We start from the raw sequence: 25,983 nt of genomic DNA, 5'->3' as shown, positions 1-25,983 counted from the left end.
TTATCAATAAAGAATTTATTAAGTGAGCGGCTAGGTGGCACAGTGAATAGAGCACCAGCCCTGGAGTCAGGAGGACCCGAGTTCAAATCCAGTCTCAGACACTTAACACAAAAACTAGCCATGTGACCTTGGGCAAGTCACTTAACTCCAACTGCCCTTCCAAAAAAAAAAAAAAAGGAGGGGCCTGCTAAATGCTGTGTACTATACTAGGCCTGTGTATATAAGATAAAAGTGAAATCACCCCCTGCCCTCAAAGAGTTTACTTTCTATCCAGGAGTATCATCATAATATATCATCTGTTGGAAATCTACATAGACCTTGCTTTGGCATCCTGTGATACATTTTACACTGTAATCTGACCTATAAGAGTTAGTAGTCTGTGATCTACCTGGGAGTTTGTGAACTATGAAAGACCTGAACACATTTGAATGTGCACCAAAGAAAGTACCAATAGCCTGCGTTGGCTGTTGTGGTAGGTAGTGGTTTACTTGAGGTTGCCAAAAAAGCCAGTAACAGAAAACTGCATGTACTCAAGAACTTTCTTTAGCACCCTTCACTATAGAACCATATTTGGAATAAAGTAAATATTTTGGACTTTGTCCGAGGGCATTTAATAACGAAGTACCCAGAAGATTAGGTTATTACACCTATAGGATGATTCTAAAACCATAACCTTAGAAAGTTGCTATATCATGAGTCACCTATGTATTTAAAGTAACCAAATTATGTACGTTTGGGTAGTTTTTAAAATTTAGCTTAATTAAGAAATTTAAGGAAACATTCAAGTCCCAAATACTGTGAGCAAATATTGATTTTTTTTTCTTTTGTCCCTGTTTTGGGGCCCGATAGAAGATACCCAAAGGTCTACATAAATATATTGAATTGCAAGGAATAAGTTTTTTTTTCCAGCCCCCTCTATTAACTCATTCCCCATAAAAAAGGATATTTTTGAAGTGCCATATCATGTTTCAAATCGACCTTTTTATGGCTGAATTACTTATTTTTAACTTCTAGTTATACACATAGATCTTTGTGCTAGCATTACAAATACTCCTAGAAGCAATTAATAGTGACTTGAACCACCCAAATTTGGTATTAAATTGCATGTTTCCTAAAATCTTGTGTTTGGTGGGGGAGAGGTTCATCTTAATTTTGTATATTAAAAGGGAAATTTCTGTAATAAAAGCATATAACTTAGTCCTTTAAACATCTTCACTGGAAATTGAACTAAAAGGAAATAACTTATACAGTGTTTAATTTCTTGCTATGAACGTAAAGCATATGTCTGGAGGTGGATAAAGTTATCACTTTGTGAATATGTGTCAATTGTAAAGTGCTTTCAGGTCCTTTTAAATGGAAGGGCTATTATTTTTTAATTGCCATTTCCAGCACTTAATGAGAATGGTGGTGAAAGCTTAACCATGGTATTATCGCCTGTAAACATCAAAAATGTATTCCAAAATAAGTTTCTTAAAGTGCATTTCTAAGAAAATGAAAGTATTGCAAGAAATGAGGAAACCATCGTTAGCACATCCCCGAATTAGTTGTACAAATAAATGGGAGATTCCTACATTTATTTAGAAAATGGTCATCCATACCCTATTTTATATCTTAACTGACAATGGTATAAGTCTGAAAATATAACTCCATGGGCACTTTGCTAGCTCCAAAGTATTACTTAGCTCTGCAATATTTTTGTTTAATGTAAGTTGAAATTTTTTTCCAATGATCTTCTGCCTCTTTTTCATTAAGTTTCTGCTTCTGAAGCTTCTTCTCCCTCAAGTTCAGTTAAACATATAGTATACCATCTCTTCTACTATAATTTAACTTAATTTGTTTCCATTACCAAAAACACAAAACTTAAGGAGAAAATGGCATAGAGGCACAACACTCAAAAGCTCCATTGGTGACACATAAAAAAAAGATAGGAACATAAAAACAGCCCAGTTTTATGCATGTTAAATATAATAAGTAGTAGCCCTCAGAGGCCATGGCAGGTTGAGGCTGGGGGAGGGGGGGTAGGTACCATACCACCGTACCTGTACTGTGTCAGAGCCCTCAAGTTTGCTTGTGTATATGTATTGGAATGGTTGTAGCTTGTTGGTTATCATGAAGTAAAGCCATTTTCTATATTCTCACTGGTTCCTCAATGAAGAAATTTGTGCAGAAACAAAGTTGAAATTTGCATTATGCTCAAAACAAATTTGTGTTTTTTGAAGAACTTACTGTATTATAAAAACTTGTTAGAATTTTCCTCCAGTGTTAAAATCAATCGTTTGTAAATGCTACCTGTGATCCAAGTTAGCCTTTGTAACCTAGTAGGCATGCAGACAGGCAGTCAACAAGCAATATTAAGCTATTGCCATGTGCCAGACACTGTAAATTTGATACCTATACATATATGTATCTGTCTCTTGTTCTCAAACTTGTGCTTAGTGTAGAGAAATTGAAAGGGGACATTTGGCACGATTCTGGTTGGGGGTGGGGTGAGGAGTAGGAGACCCAGCACACCAATTGGCATCATGCATAGCCAGTTGGACTTGGAGCCAAAAAGATCTGAGTTCCAATTCCCACCTTTGACATATACAGACTGGCTGTGTAACCCTGCGCAGGTCACTTAACTTCTCTATACTCTAGGCAACTTCTTAAGACTATAAATGGCAGGCCTGCATTGGTAGAGGAAATTTCCTTATATGAAAGTTCCTATATCAATGAAATCACAAGTTCAGTCAGTCTCTATCCCTATTTACAGTTGTCTGAAGCATCTTAGAATTGTTGACTAGCTTAGGGTAACAACCTCTTCACCTGCTTGAAACGTCTCCTGGAATAACTAAAACTTTTTATTGAGTCATGTGAATTCCCACTCTTAGCTAAAATGTCCCAGGCTAGGCAGGTTGTCTCCTTGGAAATAATACTTACCCCTTCCATTCTTAAAAAAAGGACTTTGTTGTGTGTTTTTTAAATTTATTTAATAGTATTTTGTTTTTTCCAATTACATGTAAAAATAGTTTTCAATATTCACTTTTATAAGATTTTGAGCTCCAAATTTTTTTCTCCCTCTGTTCTTCCCCTCTTCTCTCCCTGAGATGGCAAGCAGTCTGATATGTCTGATATAGGCTGTACAATGTACAGTGATATTAGACATATTTCTACATTCGTCATGTTGTCAAAGAAGAATCAGGACAAAAGGGAAAAACCATGAGAAAGAAAAAGAGAGAGAAAATAGTCTGCTTCAATCTGCATTTAGACTCCATAGTTCTTTCTCTGGATGTAGATAGCATTTTCCTTAATGAGTCTTTTGGAATTGTCTTAGATCATTGTATTGCTGAAAAGAGCTAAGTCTGTCAAAGTCAGTCATCACACAATGCTGCTGTTACTGTGTACAATGTTCTCCTGGTTCTGCTCACTTCCCTCAGCATCAGTTCATGTAAGTCCAGGTTTTTCTGAAATCTGCCTGCTCAACATTTCTTATAGAATGGTAGTATTCCATTACATTGATATGCCACAACTTACTCAGCCATTCCCTGACTGATGGACATCCCCTCAATTTCCAGTTCTTTGCCACTGCAAAAAGAACTGCTATAAATGTTTTTGCACATGTAGGTCCTTTTTAATGATCTCTTTGGGATACAGACCTAGGAGTGATATTGCTGGCTCAAAGAGTATGAACAGTTTTATAGCCCTTGGGGTATAGTTCCAAATTGTTCTCCAGAATGGTTGCATCAGTTCACAATTCCACCAACAATGCATTAATATTCCAAATTTGAAAAAGGACTTTGAAGGCTCTTCCCAGCAAGATGACTACATCTTCAAATTTTCTTAGCATTTGTGTTAAGAGAAAGGAAATGCAAGGCAGCTAGGTGGTGCAGTGAATAGAGCACCGGCCCTGGAGTCAGGACTGCCTGAGTTCAGATCTGGTCTCTGACACTTCACACACACACACACACACACACACACACACACGCGCCATGTGACCTTGGGCAAGTCACTTAACCCCAGTTGCCCTTCAAAAAAAGCAAAAAAAAAAAGGGAAATCCTAGAGGTATAAGAAGAAGCAAACTAAAAACTGAACTTTATGCTTCCTCATGAAATTAAAATAAACCATTTTTACTTTTTTTCTTATTAAAATAGAAAATATTCTCTAAATGTCTTCCTGAAAATGTTTGTTTCCTACTTTATTTCCTGTTAGGTGTCTGTTCATCTCAAATTTGCAGCTCTTAGCTATAGAATGCATTTATATGATGAATGCATTGATTGATGAAATGGTATATAGATCCCCAAACAAAAACTGTTGATTCTTAAGCTCCTTTGAACTCACAAACCCATTTGCTTTACTTCTGTTAAGGTGACGATAATGGGAAGAAGGCCAACAACCCCAACCACTGTAACTGCATCATCGACCAAATCTTCACAGGCGGACTGCAGTCGGACGTCACCTGTCAAGTCTGCCAGTAAGTACAATGCTTAGTTACTCGGTGAGATTGAAGGCTGCTCATCTTCCTGGTGATCCTGCAGCATCAAAAAGCACTCCAGTCAGAGCCAGACTGGAGCAAAAGTATTTAATTCTTTATCGTTCAAATGAGAATTCTCAAGGTCAGTGTTTATTGAATAACCTTGTATTTTCCTGCCATCATATATGGAGCTGAACTCTTAAAAAGATTAGCATTGGAGATTGAAGCTTTAAGGCACTACCTAAATTTTGCTTATCTTAGTCATTTATAAATAGAAGGTTAAATGGCTCTGAAAAGTCTGCAGCAGCTACCAGATTGGAAACAGCAGAAGCTTTATTTAAATAGCCACATGTTTGAGAGGTTTTTTTTTTTAGTTCTGCAAAACAAGCGAATGAAAAAGGTGCAAAAAAGGTTTAAATTCTGATCTAGTAAATAGTTCCTACCTTATTTCTTTGTCATTAATAAATATTTGTTGACAAACTCACAACATATAATCTTCAACAGTTAAAAGTTCCCAGCATTTGTTACCAGAAAAGTTGCCTTTGTTAAACTTCCCCGATTCGTTTTTATATACAAATTAGTTTACAAACAATCATTTATTGATATATTTACACCTAATCATAGAACACATTAGAAGCATGAACAGGATATGGAGTATACCCAGAAAAGCAGACTTTGTCTCAAAGAAGTTAAATACTGTGCTTAAAGTAATCTTGCCAATAGACAGAGCTAGGGCGTGAACCCACAGTTATACTAGATTAATATCATAAATCCTGCTGCAGGCTCAACTAGTATTTATTGGGTAGAATAATAGCCTTCAGGAACAACCTCATCTGTACCTTAGTTTTGGTTCCAAGAATGGATGTCTGTTGACTTCGTCACTGTTACCCAGCAGGAATACTTTTTCATCACATATCAAGAAAAGCATACAGAGCAGGCCAGACCTATATTCCACTGGAACTATAACCCTTAGAAAGGTTCCAGGGTAGAGCAGCTTCCCTCAGACATGGAAATTTCATGAACTAATAATGATCGTTAGAATTGCATTCTCCTCCCCTTTTAGGGGAGAGAGAGAAAACTAGGGTTGTAGAGGTTCAGAAAAGGGGAAGGGAGGGAGACTACATCTGAACAATTCATCTGAGACAAATAAAATAAAATGGTTCCAGCATCATAATCTAGAGAAATCCCCAACTTATAGATAGAGAAAGGGACATAATATTGTAGGTAGGAGGGAGTGTTTATCAGAGTGTAAATATTTCCATTTGGAATACTTGAAAGCAGTAATGCATCCCTAGCAGAGAAAACAACATTTTCTTTCATGCTCACGGACTCTTTATATATCCTGACTGTCCATTCTCTGCTGTTCCCTATATACAAAATGATACTAGCTTTAAATTGTTGTCTATGACAGGTCTATTCTGCTGGTAACCTCCATGTGTGACTGTCCTCAGATCCTCAGACATGATGAGGTGGGGGCAGGCACTTTCAGGATCCAAGGTCACGTCCACTTGGAAGTTATTCAGTAATTCTCACATCCCAGTGATTGGGGTCACACTCACTTAAATGACAGCAGTCTTTGGATGATGACAAGACAGTGCTCCACTCCTTTCCAGTGCTTCTCTAACCACCGGCAGAACCTGGCAGTTTTGTTTGGCATCTGTGATCCCCTCCTGTAAGCTGTGAAGGAATGGTGGGGTGTCCACTGTCTTCCTCATCCGTTCTCTGAAGATGTAGCTCCTCCCCCTTTAGGAGCTTGTACAACCTTCTGAATTGAGCTGTAGCGCTCTCTCCAGTCTTGTCCCTGCTCACGCCAGGTCTTCAGCCAGCATGTTCTGAGTTGCTTTCACTTTTTTCAGAGAAGCGCCACATTTTCCTGCAGCTTCTCCCTGGAATCCTTTGCAGCCACTAATGTGGGATGCATCGAGTGCCTGCTGTCCTCCTGGGTTTGGATACAGGATCCACGGAGGGAGGATCAGTGTTCTTCACAATCTTCTTTTCCTTCTGGTGCCTCTCACTTGTGATGCGTTCCTCAGGTTCTTGGCTGCACTGGCCAGCTTCTCTACACAGTGCTGGGTCTCTGAGTCTCTTCTAGACGGCTCTTGTGCATGCAGCTTCCCACCGGCTGCTGAGAGGCACAGGTGACAAATGCTGTGCCCACAGCCTGAGGTCACTGGATGCCTGAAGTAGTCCGTGCACACAGGGCAGGGCAGCTCTTCCTTGAGATGTTCAGCTAATCCTACCCTAGCCATAGTCTTTGTTTTATGCTTTCACCTCCCTCTTCTGCTGCTTTGGTTCTAGAGCTGACAGGAGTGTCCCTCGAGTGTAACTGGAACTTGTCCCTCGTCTGCTTTCGTGTTCCTGACAGTTCTAAGTCACTAATCCAGTACTCTCTCGGATCTATGTGGTTTCCTTTCTGCTCTGAAGCTCTAGAAGTGACTCCCAAGTCTGAGACTCCGACTCTTCATCTCTAGGCCCTTCCTGTTTCACATCCAGAAGGTGCTGACTTGCCTCATTCATACCTTGGTGCTTTGGGTTCCAGAGCTGGCTTCACAGCTGGGCTACAGTTAGCTAGGCCGAAGCCTAAACACCTATTCCTTGTAAGGTGCCATGGGGCTGTGTGAGCAGTAATAGTGATAGAACAACAGCTCACATTTAGAGAGTGCTTTAAAGCTGGCAAAGCCCTTCACAAATAAATATTAACTCATCTGATCCTTACGCCAACCCTGGAAGGTAGGTGCTACAGACGAGGCAGCTGAGGCACAGGGAGTTTCAGTGATCTGCCCAGGGTTACACAGCTGGTGGGTGTCTGAGACTGGGTTCAAATTCAGGTCTTTCTCCTCCCAGGTCCAGTACTCTACCCACTGCCCCACCTGACGGGAGCTCTAGGGAACAGGCGGAGTACTCTTTGAATCTCCTTAAGCTTCTAGCATAGTTGCATTCCACATTGGAGGTATTTAGCAGCTGTAGTTTGGACTTTTAATCTGTTGAAGTTCTCTTCTTGTTGAAGAGACTGAGGAATTGTGAGGCTTGGATGTGGGTGGTGATGGTGACCACAGCCAACATTTATATTGTGGTTCCTGTACGCCAACCACTCTTCCAATTGTTAATACCTTTTTTGATCCTCACAACAAACCGGGGGGGTAGATGCCATTATTATCCCTAATTTATAGTTGAGAAAACTAAGGCAAAGTGCAGTGAAGTGATTACCTAGTGTCTGAGGGCATACTTTAACTCAGAAATTGAACCCTCCCTCAGGTGGGTGCTCTGCGAGAAGAGCCGGCGGGTAAGAGCTCAGGTGAATTAGCCAACTGGATGGATCCTGCTCTTTGTTCTAAAGAGCTTCACATCGTGGGACAGATCAAAGACACCTTATGGGCCAAGTTCCCTTGGTTTAAGAGGTTTCTTTGAAAACCTGTATCTCTTGGTCTTCAGCATCTAATTGAAGAACTGTAACCAGTTTACTTGCGACTTGGTCCTTCCCTCTGGCTCTTTTTTCCTTTTCCTGTTAATCTACAGTTTGGACTTTTAGGGCTAAGTGCTACTCCGCCTTTTCCTCCTGCCTGCTTTGTTTTAGGAAGTGGGATTTCCATCCTGGTCATCTCTTAGAACATTACAATCCAAAATTCCATGACCTGGCCATCATTTCTCCCTGGGTATCTGACCTGGAACCTGACATGCTGATTGATCATTGCCTCAATCCTTTGTTAGATAATAGTCTGGCTTCATTTTACTCCCTGCCTTCTCATCTTCTCCTCCAGCTTCTCCCCTCCCCAGATAGAATCTCATTCCCACTTTCTAAGTAATCGATCTTTCCTTTTAATGGACCAGTAAGGGTCTTTGGAGTCACTGTGGGAACTAGATTTTGTTATGACTTTATTTCGTAATTTCCCACATTTAGCTGTGTTCTGTTCTGTTTAAAGATAGAATTACTGCTTTTCCATTTTCCTTAATTATTTTTTTTGTGATACTAGAGCATGACTACCTAAGTAAAGTAAGCAAGAAAGACCAAAGGAACTGGGCCATAAGGGGACTTGACGAGATGATGGGTTTTCAGAGTAAAGTGCACCGAAATTATTTTTATTTGAAATATGAGGCTTGCAATTTGGTCATCTTGGTTGCTTTATACCAGAATCTCTAGTGATGGAAGACTGAGATTAGAAGAACTTTAGGATCTAAATCAAGTTATTAAGATACTTAGGCTTTAGAATATGTTATATAATGAGGAAAATATACTATGTTAACTTTTAGAAAACTCTTTTGACCTTTTTGAAATGGAATGGAATCTAGCAAGTCCTTAAGAATTACCTTGCTGGGTGGCTAGGTGTCGAAGTGAGTAAAGCGCCGGCCCAGGAGTCAGGAGGACCCAAGTTTGGTTCCGGGCTCAAACACTTAACACCCACACAAAAAAAACTAGCCGTGTAACCTTGGGCAAGTTACTTAACCCCAATCGCCCTCCAAAAGGCAAAAAAAAAAAAAAAAAAAAAGACCTTGCTGTGGTATTAAGGTATTTTTAAATGAACAAAGATAAATGTGAAGAGAATTTCAGCACATCCCCACTCTTTCACTCAAGATTCCCCTGTTTAGTTCACATTCTCCTTCTTAACCATTTGATCTGATGTTAATGTGTGTTACATTAGAATACATACATAGGGAAATATTTTGTCAGTTTTTAAAAAGCAGAGCAAAAATTCATGATGCCTCATACAGTCTATGTGTTTAGTAAGACTTCATTGTTTACTTGCTAATGATAAAATTCCTGTGGGACTTGAACATTCACAACATATTCAGTGTTCAGCTTCAATTTTGATCACAAGTAGAAATAGAATTCCAACAGTTTATGATTTAACCCAGAATCGCTTCGCTGTCTTTGACCCAACCGTGAATATGGAAGTGTTACCATTACTAAATGCATAAGATGTAGACATTCCCACGGGTGTGTCTTCCCAAAGCTCTTAAAGCTGCAGACCAAGATACTGTTCCCTCAGCAGGAAACTATCGTCCTTCCAGGTCCACTCTGTGCTAAATTTAAAAGATAAGTAATTCTTTAAAGTTGGTAGCTTAAATTACATGTTGAGTATTTGACAACTATTGGGGACTGTTCACATTGACAAAGACGACATTGGTTCAGTTTGTGAGATTTTCCTCAGTGGTGGTGTTCCTGTTAGGAGTGTATATCTGAAGCAGTGGGGCAGGAAAGTTCATAGATGTCAATAGTCGAGAACAACATGTGTATTCCATACAAAAGGAAGATGGGCTGTCTCAAGGAAAGTGTGATTTCCCATCTGAGAATGACATGAAGAAAAAGTTAAAATACTATCAAAACAGAGCCTTTCCTGCAGGCTTATGAGGCTGCTATAAATTATAGGCTTACTAACTTTAATTGGTCACGGACTCATAGAATCGGAATTGGACGATATCCTCAGTCTGTCCAGCCCAGTTTTCCCAGAACAGGATGCCCTTCTTCAGCAGGTGATGGATAGTCCACTGATGGGAAAACTCACTGCCTTCAGACAACAATTTATTTCTTTTCTAAAGAGCTCTAACTGTTAAAAGTAGTTTTTCCTCATCGAGCAGAAATCTGCCTTTTTCCAACTTCAAATTGCTCCTCGGCCTGCCTTCCATTTCCTCTAAACGACATTACCAGAAAAGGCCCATCTTTTTTAATGATCTTCATTGAGCATTACAATACCCAAGGTTACCTTAGAAGCCATCTAGACCAGTCTCCTCACTCAAGGAAATTGAGGCTCATTGACTTATCCAAGGTCACAAAGATAGTGACAGAGAGTGTATTCAAACTGATATCCTCTGACTCTAAATCCATGCCGTGTTATTCTGTTTTAACTTTGTTGTAAGACATTCCGAGTGTGACAGTTTCTTAATGTCAAGGGTCCTTTGGACAATTAATTAGGAAGCACCACCCATCCAGCACAGCCTTGTGGTCCTCAGGCGCAGCAGAAGCTCCTCATTAGGCATCATTGATGGATCACTTTGAGGGACAGAGGCCCACAGGCCTGATAAAGAAGAAGCAAAGCATTGGACTGAGGGCCGCAGTCTAGAAGAGGAGGCTCCTCCTTGTCCCCTTAGGGCAGAACATTAAACTCTCTGGCCTTTTGTCGGCAGGCTCTTATGCTCCACTTCATCGGCATGGGCATTTGATTACATACTTTCCAGTTAAAGATCTCAAGACCCACCTTGAGGGGAAATATTAGTAAAAATTGAATGTGCTTGAACGTTCTGTTAAACTTTCTGTTGCCTAGTCTATTGATGACCTTACATATGTCTTGTTTTTAGAGTAACAGAATGGTATATAGTGGGTAGAATACTAAGCTTGGAATTAGAAAGACAGATCCAGGTTCAGATCCTGCCTCTAATAGTTACTATGTGAACATAAACAAATCACTTGAACCTCTCTCAGCCTTGGTTTCATCTGTAAACTGCAAATAAATTATCCATAGTGCCTGCCTCATGGTTCTTGTTAAGTTCAATTGATAAGTGCTTTGAAGACTTTGAAGTACCACATAAATGTCAAGGTACTGTTTTTATCATGTCTCTGGAGTGCACTGCACTAGAATTCAGGAAGCCTGGGTTCTAGTCCCAACTGTGCTATTTATTAGTGATCAGTGTGACCTTGAGCAAGTCACTTAATGGCTTTGGGCCTCAGATTCCATTTCTTTGATTCTATGGAATTTAGCAAAATAATAGAGTTTCCTCTGACTATTGAAAATTCAGCTTTCTGTTCAACAGAAATGCCTTATTCCCAGTGACCTTAATGCCTTGCTGAGTGTCATTGTTCTACCAGTTACCTGTGTAGGCATGTGATTCTGTGAACAGGTGTCTGCCTATACCAGCCTCAACCATAACCAGAGCCCACGTTTTGGAGCAAGTCCCCAGTTGGCCCTAGACCACTGAATTTCCATTACCTGTAGACTGTACCAGATTTACACCCTACGTTCAATACCTGCAATAAATTTCTCCAGATCTCTGGCTTTCCTTTTTTACGAATTTAAAAATAAGCCTGTAGTGGAAATTGGCTGTATAAATATAGTATTGGGCCCAGCTGTCTAGTCCTACATGCTTTGTGTAATAAGGGCACCCTCTAGAGGTGAAGCATATCTATAGTCTTCTCAACTCAAACTTACTGGCTTTCATAAGTCCTAGAGGAAAATATTAAATTTCCTTGTGTTTTGTCATCTTCTCTTGTGTTCCCCTTGTAGTGGCGTTTCTACAACGATAGACCCATTCTGGGACATCAGTTTAGACTTGCCCGGTTCTTCAACTCCGTTCTGGCCACTTAGTCCAGGGAGTGATGGCAGCGTGGTAAATGGGGAAAGCCATGTATCCGGAACCACCACACTCACAGACTGCTTGCGGAGGTAAGAAATTGGGTCTGGGCTTTAGAAACACCCCCTTAAAGCGGTTTTTTTATCTGACAAAATCAAGGAGTTGGTCAAAGCAAGACTTACCGTGTTATTCTCTTTCCCTGGCCAGCACTGGCCCAGCAAGAAAGGAATGATTGAACATTGGTTCGCAGGGACTGAACTTGATTATCAGAACCTGGTTGTGCCGATTTGGTAGCGATATTCCAAAGGAAGGGGACGGGATTCTCTGTATACCTAAGCAGTGCAGCATGGCTTTATCACCTAATCCACTGCCTTTGTTGACTTTTAACCAGCCTTCCCTGGCCACCTCTAAAGAGAACTGAAGACTAAATCAGACTGCAGAAAGCACATGCTTCTTTCATTTTCACTCAGCTTTGACCCATTAAGGGGGCTCCATGGCCACCTCCACTCCCCCTTAGTATTATTCAGCCCTTTTGCAGATAAGTGGGAAATGTCTGATCTTTTCTAGAACTTGTGGTTTATGGTTTCACAGTGAGCTTCACTTTAAAATGTAGAATTGGCAATGAGACAAATGGACAAATTGAAGTTACAGTAAGGGTTTGAGAGATTTATTCCATTCTTAACTAATGTCATGATATATTAAATGCTGCATCTCAGCAGTCACTGTACTGTGGCATATCTTTTATAAGCCAAGTCAACAAACATTTATTAAACGCTTAGGATGTGCCAGGCACTGTTCTGAACCCTAAGAACAGAAAAAAAGACAAAAAACACTCCTTGCTCTCAAGTAGCTCATGTTGTAATGGCAGGGACAATTGGCAAACAACTATATACAAAAAAAGATATATGCAGGATAGAATGGAGATCTTAGAGATCTAAATCTTAGAGAGAAGACACTAGCTTTAAGAGGGATCAAGGAAGGCTTTTTGCAGAAGGTGAGATTTTATCTGGTACCTGAAGGAAGCCAAGACAGGTTGATGAGGAAGGTCAGAATTCCAGGCACCGGGGACAGACAGCCAAGCAAAATGCACAAAGTAGGGAGATGGAGTGTTTTGTACAAGAAACAGGGAGGCCAGTGTTGTTGGATCCTAGCACGGGTATTTAGGTATAAGAGGACTAGAAAAGTAGTAAGGAACCAGATTATGAAAGGCTTTAGAAGCCAAACAGAAGATTTTATATGATCCTGAAAGTGACAGGGAGCCATTGGAGTTTATTGGATGGGGGCTTAATGCAATGAGGAAGCACCCCTAAAAAATATCCATATTTCCCTTTTAGTTGATTTAGGTTAGATTCTTAATAGAATTTTTCGCCGTATTTGTAGGTATAGTAGCTGTCCACCCCAATGTATGCATATATGTGAACTGTATTATATAATAAAGCCTTTTTTATTAATCTTGCTTCATTTTCAGCAGAACCAATTATTTACTTTTGAAACGAATGTGTCAATCTCTTAACTGTTAAAGCTACATATAAAAAGTGTAAAAGATATGTTACTTTAATTGAGAAAATTTAGATTTTTGACCTAATGCTCAGTCTCATGAGATATGAAAGATGTATTAATTTAAGTCATGATAAAGTAATCAAAAGACTTCATTATCTTTAACAAGTATTATCTAATTGTACTGTCCTAAGTACTATGCAAAGAAAGCTAAATTATAGGAGGACACACCGACATTGATTATATACCTAGGGTATTGAGCAAAACTCCATGCAGTTATGTTTATGTTTTGAAGGTGGGGAAGAGGGGATGGACTGAGAGTAATTGGAGGGGAGACTGACCATAAAAGTGTCCATAAAATGAGGCCATGTGAGTGAGAAACTAGCTCTCACTGAAACTCAGTAGGAAGGGTTGATTTAGTGAAGAATAGTGTGAATATGTATTTAGGTTCCAGAGGAATCGTGGAGTGCATTACTCTAGGAGATGCTTTTAAAAAGGGAAAGGGAGCTTTTGACAATCAAAGAGCCTAATGGAGATTTTTTTAAAGAAAGAGTTCTGTCTGACTGTGTGACTATAGTGTTTCTGAACCTACTCGAGGTAGGGCAGCTATGATGGGTGTGAGGCCTGCAGGGCTCGACAGTGTGCTGTACTTTCTCCTAACATAGACTCCCCCACACCAGGAAGAGCAATCCCTATGTTGCCCGTCACACTCTAGGCACGGGCTTAAAGCCCTTTAGAAGTGGATAAGAAGAAAATTAGCACGAGAAGCAGCTAAGACTAAAGCCTCCACATTTAACGGCTGTAATGAGTCTTTTGACCCCTGAGTAATTTGTACTACATTGATATAAATGACTGAATTATGGTTTTGTGGAATCATGAGGTTCAATGACTGATCGAGGAAGATGGCTAGGAGAATAGGTGTAATGGGGACGTGGCATGTGCATCGAAGTTTGGGGTGAACTCCAAACCCATTCTCTCAGCCTGACTCATTCAATCACCAAGTATTGTTTTCAGAAATTCAGAACTTATGTGTAGAAGCGCCTTGGCCCTTGAAAGCTTCTCCGTGATTTTGATCTTTTTTTCTTTGTGGTTCAGGAAACAGCAAGGTAGTATTCCATGAAGTAGGTGTTCAGTTTATAGTGTACTTATTTCAAGGGTTACCTCTTCTGTCACAGTCTATCCTCTATTAAAACTGTTCAAAAATCCTCTTATGAGAAATATCTACTTGATACAAGGTGATGGTTTAGCACACTTTGGATCCCCAAGTTTTCTATGCTAAGAGTTTTCTTTTTTTCTTTTAAGAAAACAAAATTTTTATTCTTAAATTTAGTGGGGGGAAAATTCAAAGGCAGTATTATAACATGAAACTACAAATTTCAGTTATTTACTATTTATATAGATTAATGTTCTATAAGTATATATTAATTTTAATAAACAAACATATGACACGTTTGTTTCTGTGTCCCATTCAGAACTTTTTTTCTGTATATTTTTCCCATTTTTGTTGTTATTTACAGTTAGAATCAGTGCTTATTATTCAGATTCTGCTTCATTTACTCTTTCTCATTGAGACCTTTTTCCATAAATGAAATTAAGAAGATGACAAAACATCCACATATGGCTGTGCATTCCAGGTGACTTTCTGCTGTGTGCAAGGCCCTGTGTAGGCACTAGAGATAAAAAGATGAAAAATGACCAGTTGCTGATCTCAGAGAGCTTATAATTCATCGGCTTATAAGGCACGGTCTCACAAAGACACACGAATAACAATTATGTTGCAAGGTTAGATTCTGGTAAAGGCAAAAGGAAACACACAAACCGAGTACTACAAGAAAATGGGAAGAGTGTGGCCCAGTAAAGGCATCATAGAAGGGCTGAAGACAAAGGTTTAAGAGTAAGCAGGAACGTATTGGCCTCAAGGAGGCAGGAGAAAGTGGGGTGAGTTTGGGAAATGGCTCACAAGTAGTCAACAAGAGTTTAGCTAAAATGCAGCATTCGTGAAAGGGAGCACAGTGAAAAAAGAGGCTAGAAGTGTCAGTAGGACCCAGACTGGAAGATCTTAAGTAGCTCATATTTTAGTCTTGTGTCTTATATAGTAGCAAAGAGTCCCTAAGGGCTTCTGAGTGGCTCAGAATGGATCAGAACTTTGCATTAGGAAAAGCATTTGGCAGCCGTGTGAAGGATAGATAGGTGAAGGCCAAACTATAAGTAAGGACTCCCAATTAAAACCCTGCTTTCGACAGGAAATCTGTCCCCTCTTTTCTTCATAAGTTTCGTGTCTTCTCTCGGTTAGTTATCTCCCACTGTCTCCCCCATGAGATCGTGAGTTCTTTAAGGGACTGTCCTTTGCCTCTTTCTGTGGCTCCATCATTTAGCATAATGCCTGGCACATATTAAGTGCTTAGTAAATGTTTATTGATTGATCAATTAGGAGGCCATGGCTTTGATGAACAATAATGAGGACCTGAACCAGAGTCTAGTAGCAGGTCCATTGTTGAGATGAATTAGAGCATATGGCCTAAGGTGCAGGAAAATCATGTCTTTAGTTTTAAACCAGGATGGTAGAGCAGAGTTTAAGGCCCATGAAAGAGCTTACAACAAGAAGACTTCCTTATTCCTGACTCGACTACTCCATTGTTTCTAATAGTGTTTTGACTGCATTATCCTTTGCCATATTTTTTTAAATCACTGTGTATTTTATCATTTCCCTAGATGCCTTGTATTTTTTAAAAGTTCATTGATGCCACAGTCATTTTCCCTTACACCGTGCCCCACTGAACCCTACCTCGTAACAAAGAAAACAGTTACGCAAAACCAGTGGACAAAATGATTGCCTCAGACAGTGTTTATGACATTCTGCACCCATAGATCCCCAACATTCTACCCTGAGGAAAGAAAACATTTCATTATCTGTTCTCTGAGTCCCCTTGTGCTCAGGAGAAGGGGTGGAGGACAATGAAAGAAGAAAATAAATGTATCTACTCCTCCTGTGTAATACACTGACAGTCCAGTAACATTTATGGAGTGCCTGCTCTGTGTAAGGCACACTGTGCTGGGTGTTATAGGGTACAAAGGTGAGCCCTTGAAATGTTATAGAAGAGATGAAACATGCATGCAGATAATTATATTGGCACATGTCCTTAATTGCCTGCTATTGTGTTCCATAAAAACACAATGTTAAGTGAGATGTGGGGTAGTTCGTTTCATTATTCAGGTGTTGAACTGTGCTGTAAATGAGGTTTGGTTAGAATGTGTTAACAGTGTAAATACAAAGCGATGTTCACAGCAGCCTCCCGGGAGGTGCGAGTGAGTGTGCTTGTGACAGAAGGCAGAGGGTGGTGGGTGTTTTAGGGGAGGACCAATGAGATGCAGAGAAGTGAACTGTATCATTTCCAGCTCAGGGCTTCAGGGCAACCTTCGTGGGGAAGGTAACATTTTAGGTGTCCCTTGAATAGCAGGAACTAATAACTGCTTTGTTGCCACCTCCGACCCTTCCAGGTTTACAAGGCCAGAGCACTTAGGGAGCAGTGCCAAAATCAAATGTAGTGGCTGCCATAGCTACCAGGAATCTACCAAACAGCTCACCATGAAGAAATTACCCATCGTGGCTTGTTTTCATCTCAAAGTAAGTTTGCCAAACAAATGCTGACCAGCCCCATTTTTGCCATGAGCCGGATTTTCCCTTTTCTCCTAGGATCCATTATTGTGGGTATATTTTAATAATGAATGAACATGTGAAGTGAGGGTTGCTATAGAAACCAAAGGTGATAACTTATATTCATTACTTTCATGTCTTTTGCTGAGAGAATTTTTATGACAGTGCAAACAAAGAATAATTAACTAGGCATGTGACTAGGACATAAACTTTGTGAGTTCCTCTTTAAATAGAAGCTCCATTTAAGAGAACATTTGTCTTCAGCTTATCTTTATTTGTGTGATTTTCATTTGTTAGAATATAGGCTGTGCCTTCAGTTCTCCAATTCATCTGTAAAATCCTTCTTTCTCTTGCCTATAAAATCAATTCAGAGGAATTTCCTGTCTTGGTTGAACTGTGTGGTTATCAAAAGAAGTAACGTGGCCATTTCTCATTGCCAGAGATTTGCCAATTTTGGCTTCCCATCTGCTTGCATATTTTAAGTTTCCCAGTTTTGTTGTTCGGCTATGCCTGCATAGTCAGCTGGGTTTCTGTTGCCTTGAAACTATCATTCTGAGCCATAGATAGCATTGGAAGAAAGAAGGGAAAGGGGTCTTTTAGCAGTAAATAAGCAGTCTCCTAGCCTGACCAATAAGTAGTAATAAAAATAAAACAACCACTCCTACAATAAGTACAATATTTACATTCCGGTTTCCAGTTCTACCTCACCAAAACCTTATTAGGAAAGTAATTAAGTAATGTTAGCCAACATTTTACAGATTGGGAAACTCAGGCTCAGTGAATTTGAGTGATTGATCCATAGTGCTGTCATTCCTAATAATCGTTATGGAGTTTACTTGTAAGCTGTCTGAAAAAGTCTTTGTCGTTCCCCCCTTTGTTCCTCTAGCGGTTTGAACACTCAGCCAAACTGAGGCGAAAGATCACTACATATGTCTCCTTCCCTTTGGAGCTGGACATGACACCGTTTATGGCCTCCAGGTATGACGGTACTTAGGAATCCTAGATTCTCCTTAGACCAAGGCATTGTTCTGAATGCAAGAGGGATCGTGCTTGTTTTGAGTGACAGCTGTGACACAGAATTGGGCCGCCTTGATGTAGTGATGATAGGATTTAAGTCTATTTAAAGAGGAAAAAATGTATTTTTATACTGTTTTCAGCTGCTTACTATTTACTTCCTTGAATAGCCCTTAATTTGACACTTTTCAAAAGTTCTTACTTCATCGACTGAGGTGGGGGGAGGGCTCCCACCAGTGCAGATCACAGCCACTTCTTTAATGTAGAGAGTCTTACCCTGGTGGCTGACCTTGTGGGAAGGACCATCTCTGGCCCCAGACAATAGATGGCACCATCCATTACTGAATTTACTAGAACTTCAGCTTGGGTCTGATCTCTCAGCCCTCATGCTGTCATAGGTTTCAACAACCCGGAGGCACCACTGTGCCATGATTAGACCTTGGTATAGGGCTTGAGGGGCAGGCATAGAACTTACTCATGTGTAATAAGGCTCCTATGAAAGTTTGAGGTTTTTCTGACACTCCCATGTCTCTAGTATTGTCCTCTAATGTGAAACCCCTTCATAACAATCCTTGATTGATCGATGAAGAACAAATATTTGAGTACTCTTCTTAGGTCGTTACGCCTAGACTTTAGGAAAGCTCTCACATACACATCCCTAAATCATGTATTTAGATGATGGAATTGACCTAGAAATGTCAAGTTAGAAGGCTCTGGAAGTACAGAACATAGTTTACGTGACAGCCTCAGTTTTCCTTTTTTTTTCCACATCATTTACCAAAGGCCACTTGAGATTTATTCTCCGGAAGATACTAACCATCATCTCCTATAAGTTAGGGATATTGGTGTGTGTCTGACTTCTTGAAGCTCTCAGCACCCAATGGTCCATTCTGTCTGGCTCCTGAATATGGAGACCTTCCATGAAACAGTGAGCATTATCTTCCTGCTTCAAAGCAGAAGTATCCATGCCTGGAAAAGTGATTCAGTTAATTCATTTTTCTAGGGGGGATATAGTTACCATTCTCAAGTATCTTGATTTTGTTAGCACTTTACAACAGTGGGTTATCCCCATTCAAATGGCCTGACTGTGCCCGAGGAAGTACATTGGTGGTAAAATAAATAAGAGGGACGTTCTTTGCTCAGCATAAATCTTTACTGCCTTTGGAGGAGTGGTTCCTATGCAAGACCCAATAGTTAATACCATTCAGATTTGACAGTTGCTTTTATTCCAAGAGACTCTCTTGGTGGGGGAGGAAGCTTGGTAATATTATATACATATGCATACATACATATACACACGCGCATTACATACATACATGTATGCATACAGTTATAAACACAAGAGCAGCATTTACTTGCCCCAGGTCTGAGACAAGCTCCCACCCAGAAGACTGCCTCCACCAGCCCACTTGTCCAGGAAGCTGTTACATTAAGTCCAATTGAGCTTCTGTGTATTGTATTACAGTAAAGAGAGCAGAATGAATGGACAGTACCAGCAGCCAACGGATAGTCTAAGCAATGATAATAAGTGAGTGATGGGGTTCACTGTTTTTATTAGAGGGGGGAGGGGTGGGTGTGGGTGCTCTCAGCTCTGCTGAAGTGAATTCCTGGATATTTTGTAATCGCACAGGTCCTTCTCTAGGCTTCTCCTGCTTGTTGCATTGCTTTTAGCCAGTAACTCATTGACCTGCAAATAACCATGGATACTGAATATTTGGAGCCATGGGTAGAGATGGGACTTCCCGATTGGCCCCTTGTAAATGTCTCTCCTTGTAGTCTGATGAGGGTGCAAGGCAAGAGCAGGTGAATGAGAAATCCAGATCCCTTTTTCAGCTCTGTCACTGGAGAGGTTCACATTTTTTTAACCTGACTAGAATTTTAATTCCTTCTGGTTTCACTGTTTGCCTCCCTTTTTCCTCTCATAGGTATTGTGAAAATGAATGAGGCAACATTTTTTAATCCCTTGGAAAAAAAGAGGTTATACTACTACTACTATTCATTTTTATTTCACATGAAGCAGGTAAAGCCACGTGTTCTAATGTGAATGCAAAATCCAGCTGCACAGCTGACCTTAGGCAGCAAGCAAGTGGCACCAAGCATAGGTCCATTTTTCTTTGGGCTGCTTTACCATGGCTTTCTGCCCGCCACTTATAATTCATGTGGTTTTAAATATTTATAGGACCATAGGATAGCTTATTTATGTGCAGGTTTCTTTACACACACAGGCCTATAATTCCCCCCAAATCGTAGGGTTTCTATTGATACTGGAGCTGAGTTAATTACATTTTGTTTTTCCCCCCACCAGGTATTCCTTGTTTGCAGTAGTTAATCACCAAGGAACCTTGGAGAGCGGGCACTATACCAGCTTCATTCGGCAACACAAGGACCAGTGGTTCAAATGTGATGATGCCATCATCACTAAGGCTAGCATTAAGGATGTTCTAGACAGTGAAGGGTATGTCTAGGACAGAGGGGTTGGGGGAAATGACAAAAGGGATACAATAACTGCTTTTTTTCCTCTTGTGTCCTTCTGGATCTAAAGCAGCTTCACATTTTATCCAAATCATAGAAGGTTTATTACCCTTTGGTTCCTAAAGTAATAAAGGCCAGTCTGGAAATGATGCCCCTTAAGATATTTCTGGTGACAGGAGAAGTATTTGATGTGACATAACATCAGAAAATGACTGAAATACCAGACACACGCCTTTAAATGGATTGCCTAAGTCATGGTAGCATATACAGTGTGGGTCAAAAGTCACTATCTGGCTGCACTTTAAATAGTTTTTCTCAGATGAGAGAGATCTCCATTAAATAAAACAGAATAAACCCTGAGAAGCACTTGCAGGGGAACTCTTTTTATTTCTTTTTATTTTTGCATTTAGTTCTGCGGCCCAGGATCCAGTCTGTCACCTGTTTCACCTTTAGGGAGATGGCAGGGTCCCGTAAGAAGAGCTCTGTGTTAATGGTGACCTTAGCAAATCACTGGGTCTGAGTTTCATAGTCTTTAAATCTCTGGCACAGTAGACTGGATGTTCTCGAATATCCTTTCAATTCTAATAGTCTGTGGATCTGTGCAGGGGATCCCAGATTTTTCACATTTGTTTATAGTCCAAAGACTCTCCAGCTACCTTCAGCAAACCAGTTTGAAAGCAGAACTGTGAGTAAAACCAGAAGATTCCCTTACAAGCCCCTCCCCTGTCAGACTGACCATGGCAGTCAGTAACCCAGCACCTGAAGCCCTCTTCCTGAAAGTAGGTACAAGTGCCTACTTGTACCAACTCAGAGAATCTGAACATCCTGCTTCAAGCTGACAGCGTGCTGGGCTTGGGAGGTTATTGTCAGTGCCATCCTGGATGAGGGCTCCATGCTTTAATCGCTGCTTGGAGCAGATGTCCATGCTCTGTCTGCTTTGTGCTACATCCCTCGCAGGTCTCTAGAAGGCTTGCTACATCAGTCCAAAGATCCTTTTAATCTCTCTCCCTGCTGAAGGTGGTGAGACCCAGGCAGGGATGCACAGGAACTCGGAGCTGGTGCCACGTGTTTTGTTTCTTCACATTTATCTCACTAATGATTTTTCAAATTAAAAGTTCCTGACCTGGAAAGATGACCATGTCCTTTAAATTTAAAATCGAAAATGTTCTCGTTTCAGTCTCACAAGTCTTTGTTCCAAAGCCTTCCCTTTAGTTCATGGAACAAAGATGCACTTTAGAGAGGAATGGAAGGGGGGCAGATCAGTCACCTTCTGTTAACCATATACTGTGTGCTGAGTGTTCTGTGGGAGTCTGAGAATATCCAGGGTGGACTGTCCCTTAAAGGTCACTCAGTCAAATCTAGGACCCCCCACCATGCTCGCCCATCCACAGAGATGGCTGCCTCTTGACAGAGCCCAGTCCAGTTTGGGACGGCTCTTATTGTCCATACACGTGTTCATTTCTTATATTAAAACCAAAATCTCCTTCACTGCAATCTCTGTCATTTGCCCCTAGTTCTGCCTGTCGGTCCAAGCAAAGCAAGTCTTGATGCTCACTCCCCTGGGGAGAGCAGTGACGCTGTTCTCCTCCCCTCCCCCCCAGCCCCAGGCTTTTCTTCTTTGGGCTGAAGGACCAGGTCGTTCCCCTGGCCCTCCTTATCACGTGTTCTTCCCAAAATGTGGCTTTCAGAGATGAGCCCAGCCCCCCAGCTGTCTGACCCAGGGCGAGGACAGGGTGGCATCTCACTCTGCACGTGGTGCTTCTCAGGTGCCTCCTGAGATCCCATCATCAGCACACTGGAGGTTCTGTTTACTGAGTCACATTGTTAACTGAGGCTGGAAGAAAACAAAACCCCCAAGTCTTTCTCCCAGGAACTGCTGCCTAGCCTGTGCCCTGTGCTTACAAGGGCTGTTTGGTTGTTTGCTTTTTACCCAAGTATAGGAATTTACATTTATCCCTTTTATATTTAATTTTTTTAGATGAAATTTGGTGTTCTAGAGATTGAGAAGGAAGATCAAAAATAAAGAATTATGGTCTTGCTTATAAAAGCCGGTTGAAGATAAATACCATATGTCAATACATGGGAAAACATGAAAGCATGTTAGAGTAGGTGTTCGGGATAAGCAATGGGCCTGTTATTTCCACTTATTACTGGGTACTCCTAGACAAAGACCATCTCTTTACTCATGTAGGTAGTACCTTCTTGATGACTTAGTCTTAGAGAGTCCTCAAGGACACTGAGAAGCTAAGTGACTCGGGTTACTCCATCAGTGTGTGCAAGGGGGCAGAATTTGAACTCACATCTTCCCGGCTTTGTGAATGACTCTCTGCCCACTGCATTGTGCTGCCCCCCATAGGGTCCAGTGGAGTACGTCTGTCCTAAAAGGACACTTTGATGGCACAAGCCCAATGGAAGCCTCCCTTGGTGAAATAAGGTTTAAGGAAAGAACACAGATTAATGAAAAGAATGAGAGAGAAAGGTTTCCAAGCAAGATGAATGACCAGCAAATGAATGAGCCAGTCATGAAAATTGGTCTTTAAGCGGATTTGCTGGATTGGAATAGAGTCTGTGGTTCGGGAGAATAAGTTTGTTAGCATAGGAAGCAGTCAGTTGGTAGAGGCTTTGAAGACAAGCAGAGACGGTATTTGAATTCATTGTAGATTCTTGAGTCAAAGGAGGGATGTGATAAAAATAATATTTGAGGAGGATTTTGTAGGCCGGGCGGGAGGATAGGGAGACCTGCTAGGTAAAGATGACTTTTGTCATTTTAGGGATAGAGTAACATGTGCTCCTTGAATAGAGTAGCATCAAAGGAGACAAGAAGAAAAAAGGCCAGATTATTGTGGAAGAAAGGAAGGGTGGTAATGGAAGGGAGGAGGCAAAGGAGAATGCATAAGGAGAAGGTGGGGGAAATCTGGTGCCACTCGTCGAAAGGGATGGGAACATTGGGAAGAAGGTCCGATGATATCTAGGTTCTGACCAGTCTCAGGTTAAAGACAGGACAGTTAAAGAGAGGAGAGAGGGAGATGTGAATACGTCTAGAGATAAATGGAGGTCTGCACAGAGTGTGGATGCTCAAGGTGGAGATGCTGCTAGTTGTGGGAGTCAGGGATGTGGAACTGACAGGTGGTGGAGATGGGCTCTGGGAAAGGTGGTCATGCTGGTGATAGAAGCCACATGAGCATTAGAGCTAAGATGGTACTTTATGCAACAGTCAGCAGGAGGCTGAGGAAGAGTGCTGCTCTGGCACCCTTCTCGCCATTGTTGCCTCGGTGGAAGCCTTTGGGCATTAGGACACCATCTCCACTTTAATGTTTGGTCATAGAATGAATAGATGTTTCAAAGAGTGTGCTTTGTGTGCTGTGACAACAACATCGGAGTCAGAAAAATACCAGCTTTCCCACAGGAATCTTATCTTAAGGCACTTTGCCTTGCCTCCTGGTGACTGAGCTTCCTTGTGGCCTCAGTGCTAAGCCGCTTGGTGTGGCAGAACAGGTAGAGAACTGAACACAGAGTCCAGAAGACCTCAATTCAGATCTTGCTTCATTATTTTTGTTACCCTGGGCACATTCATTATCACGTTTGTGGAAATGATGGCAAACTTGAGGATCAAACAAATTTTTCAGTATATTTTTATGTGATTTCAAAAACGTCATTAACTTTTTTCCCCTCAAGAATGAGTTATCTAAAACCACCTCTAATCTTACCTTTTTCTGATTAATGCTGAGGGAAAAAAAATCATTTGATTTTAGCATGGAATAATCACAAAAGTTGGTGCATTTGTATGCATAAAGGTACTTTGTCTTTTAAAATTATTTTTTCTGGGTTAGCTAGGTGGCGCCAGCCCGGAGTCAGAAGGACCTGAGTTCAGTTCTGGTCTCAGACACTTAACATCCACACAAAAAAAACTAGCCATGTAACTTTGGGCAAGTTACTTAACCTCAGCTGCCCTCCAAAAAGCAAAATATATATATATATATATTTTCCCGTTTTCCCCTTTTTATGGTTAGTATGAGTTGAAAAAAAAAGTGAGTTTTTCCCACCCAGCCCTTTACTATAATTAACATTCCAAGTAGATTCTGTATATATGGGGAGAAAAAATTAGCATCATTATATCTTTTCTTCCTCCATCCACCTAACTAGTTCAAATGTAAAGAAACCAGTCAGCTAATATTTACAGGTACATTAAAAAAAAACAACAGGGCTCTCCAGCTGCTGGACAGGACACTTAAGAGTAAATCTTTGATATTGTATTGCTTACCTTTTCAGTGACTGGGTTGGGAAGAAGGGAGAGAGAATTTGGAAGTCAGTTTTCTTTTAAATGAATGTTGAAAATGACTTATTTTTTTAAAAAGACAATCTGAGACAATGGGACATAAGGAGGGCGGCTTAAACTCCTGGCAGGGGCTCTCTCTAAAGGAAACACGAAAACCAAGTGGCGTTTTTGTACCTGCTTGTTCGGGGTCAGCAAAAGCTGTCTCTAGAATCATGGCAGTTTCTCAGAATGAACAACTTGGGGCTTTTTAAGCGATTTTTGTTGATTTTTAAAGAACCAGTAGATAAAATTGACCCTCCTTTCTCCCTCCCCAGGTACTTACTGTTCTATCACAAACAATTCCTGGAGTACGAGTAGCCTTATCCAACAGCTCTCTAGAAGTCAAAGGAATCAAGCAAGCCTTCTGTAATGACACGCAGACCTACCTGAAATGAAAAAAACAAAAAAAAGCCCATACCACAATAAGCACCAACAAGCACTGAGCTGTGGACTAGGACCTACTTGATGACCACACATGGGCCTGTCGGAGGAAGAATGAACAGTGTCCGACATCCACATGGTCTTGAATGGACAGAAAGGGGGGGAGGGGGAAGAGGCTAAAGTCAGTCTCATAAAAGAGGAAAACAAACTAAAAGGAATGTTCTGGGTGGGGGAATGGGAGCAGAGGAGTCCTGACATGGGCACATCTCCAATGTTCCTTAAAATAAAAAGGTGGGAAGGCGGGGATATACCCTCATCTCCATAAAGCATCTTCTCCATTGGTGCTTCAGCTCCAACTGACCAATCATATAACAGTTATAAGTTTAAAAAAAAAAGGTTTAAAAAAATCCAAGCCCATTTTTTTTAACGCTTATGGGTCTGAAAGCAGTAAAGTGGAGGAGATAGGGTTGACGCAACAGAAAAAGGACTTTGCAAGTATCTTTTTATTTGTGAATTTTAGTTATTAAATAAATACAGTATGAAACGATTAGGCTCTGTTTTTTCAGCAATCCCAAAGGAGAGCCTGGCTTGTGAAACGGAAGCCTCGCTCCTTCCTGTCTGCCCCCAGGTAACCTGGCCCTGGACTGTCCACCAAGCATCAGCACAGGCCCTGCTCTGAGCCCTCAGTTTTCAGCTTGGTTTCTAAAAATTGGTGTTTTCTCACGTTTTCCTTTTGTTCTTTTTTTTTTTTTCATGACAATGAATTTCACAAATGTCATTATCAGCAAGATGAAAGAATCGGCGTGTTTGTGCTGGAAAAGTGGCCTTGACTCCTTTTCCTTTTTAAACTTGTGACCAAGTCTTGATTTCTAAGAGCTGCTATTTTTTGTTGCCTCCTCCTCCTCTCCCCATCCCCC

General features: G+C 40.9%; 1 protein-coding gene across 2 annotated transcripts in view; it reads left to right on the top strand.

The window, feature by feature from the left end:
* USP22 (ubiquitin specific peptidase 22) overlaps window positions 1–25,611 on the top strand; it is a 261,088-nt gene extending 235,477 nt beyond the window's left edge. For both annotated transcript variants that reach the window (XM_069084712.1, XM_069084711.1), the window contains 7 exons: window positions 4,346–4,451; window positions 11,666–11,824; window positions 16,728–16,854; window positions 17,771–17,862; window positions 19,364–19,426; window positions 20,204–20,353; window positions 24,961–25,611. In XM_069084712.1, the coding sequence (XP_068940813.1) occupies window positions 4,346–4,451; window positions 11,666–11,824; window positions 16,728–16,854; window positions 17,771–17,862; window positions 19,364–19,426; window positions 20,204–20,353; window positions 24,961–25,003 (740 nt within the window). In that variant the 3' untranslated portion in view covers window positions 25,004–25,611. The remainder of the gene's footprint in view (window positions 1–4,345; window positions 4,452–11,665; window positions 11,825–16,727; window positions 16,855–17,770; window positions 17,863–19,363; window positions 19,427–20,203; window positions 20,354–24,960) is intronic.
* The last annotated feature ends 372 nt before the right edge of the window (window positions 25,612–25,983 follow it).

The sequence above is a fragment of the Petaurus breviceps genome, unplaced genomic scaffold (assembly GCF_028583685.1).
Source record: "Petaurus breviceps papuanus isolate PSGF00001 unplaced genomic scaffold, PetGlider_PUasm1.0 175, whole genome shotgun sequence".
Classification (NCBI taxonomy): Eukaryota; Metazoa; Chordata; class Mammalia; order Diprotodontia; family Petauridae; genus Petaurus; species Petaurus breviceps.
The sequence above is the reverse complement of the archived record's forward strand: the minus strand, read 5'-3'. Positions and strand labels throughout refer to the sequence as shown.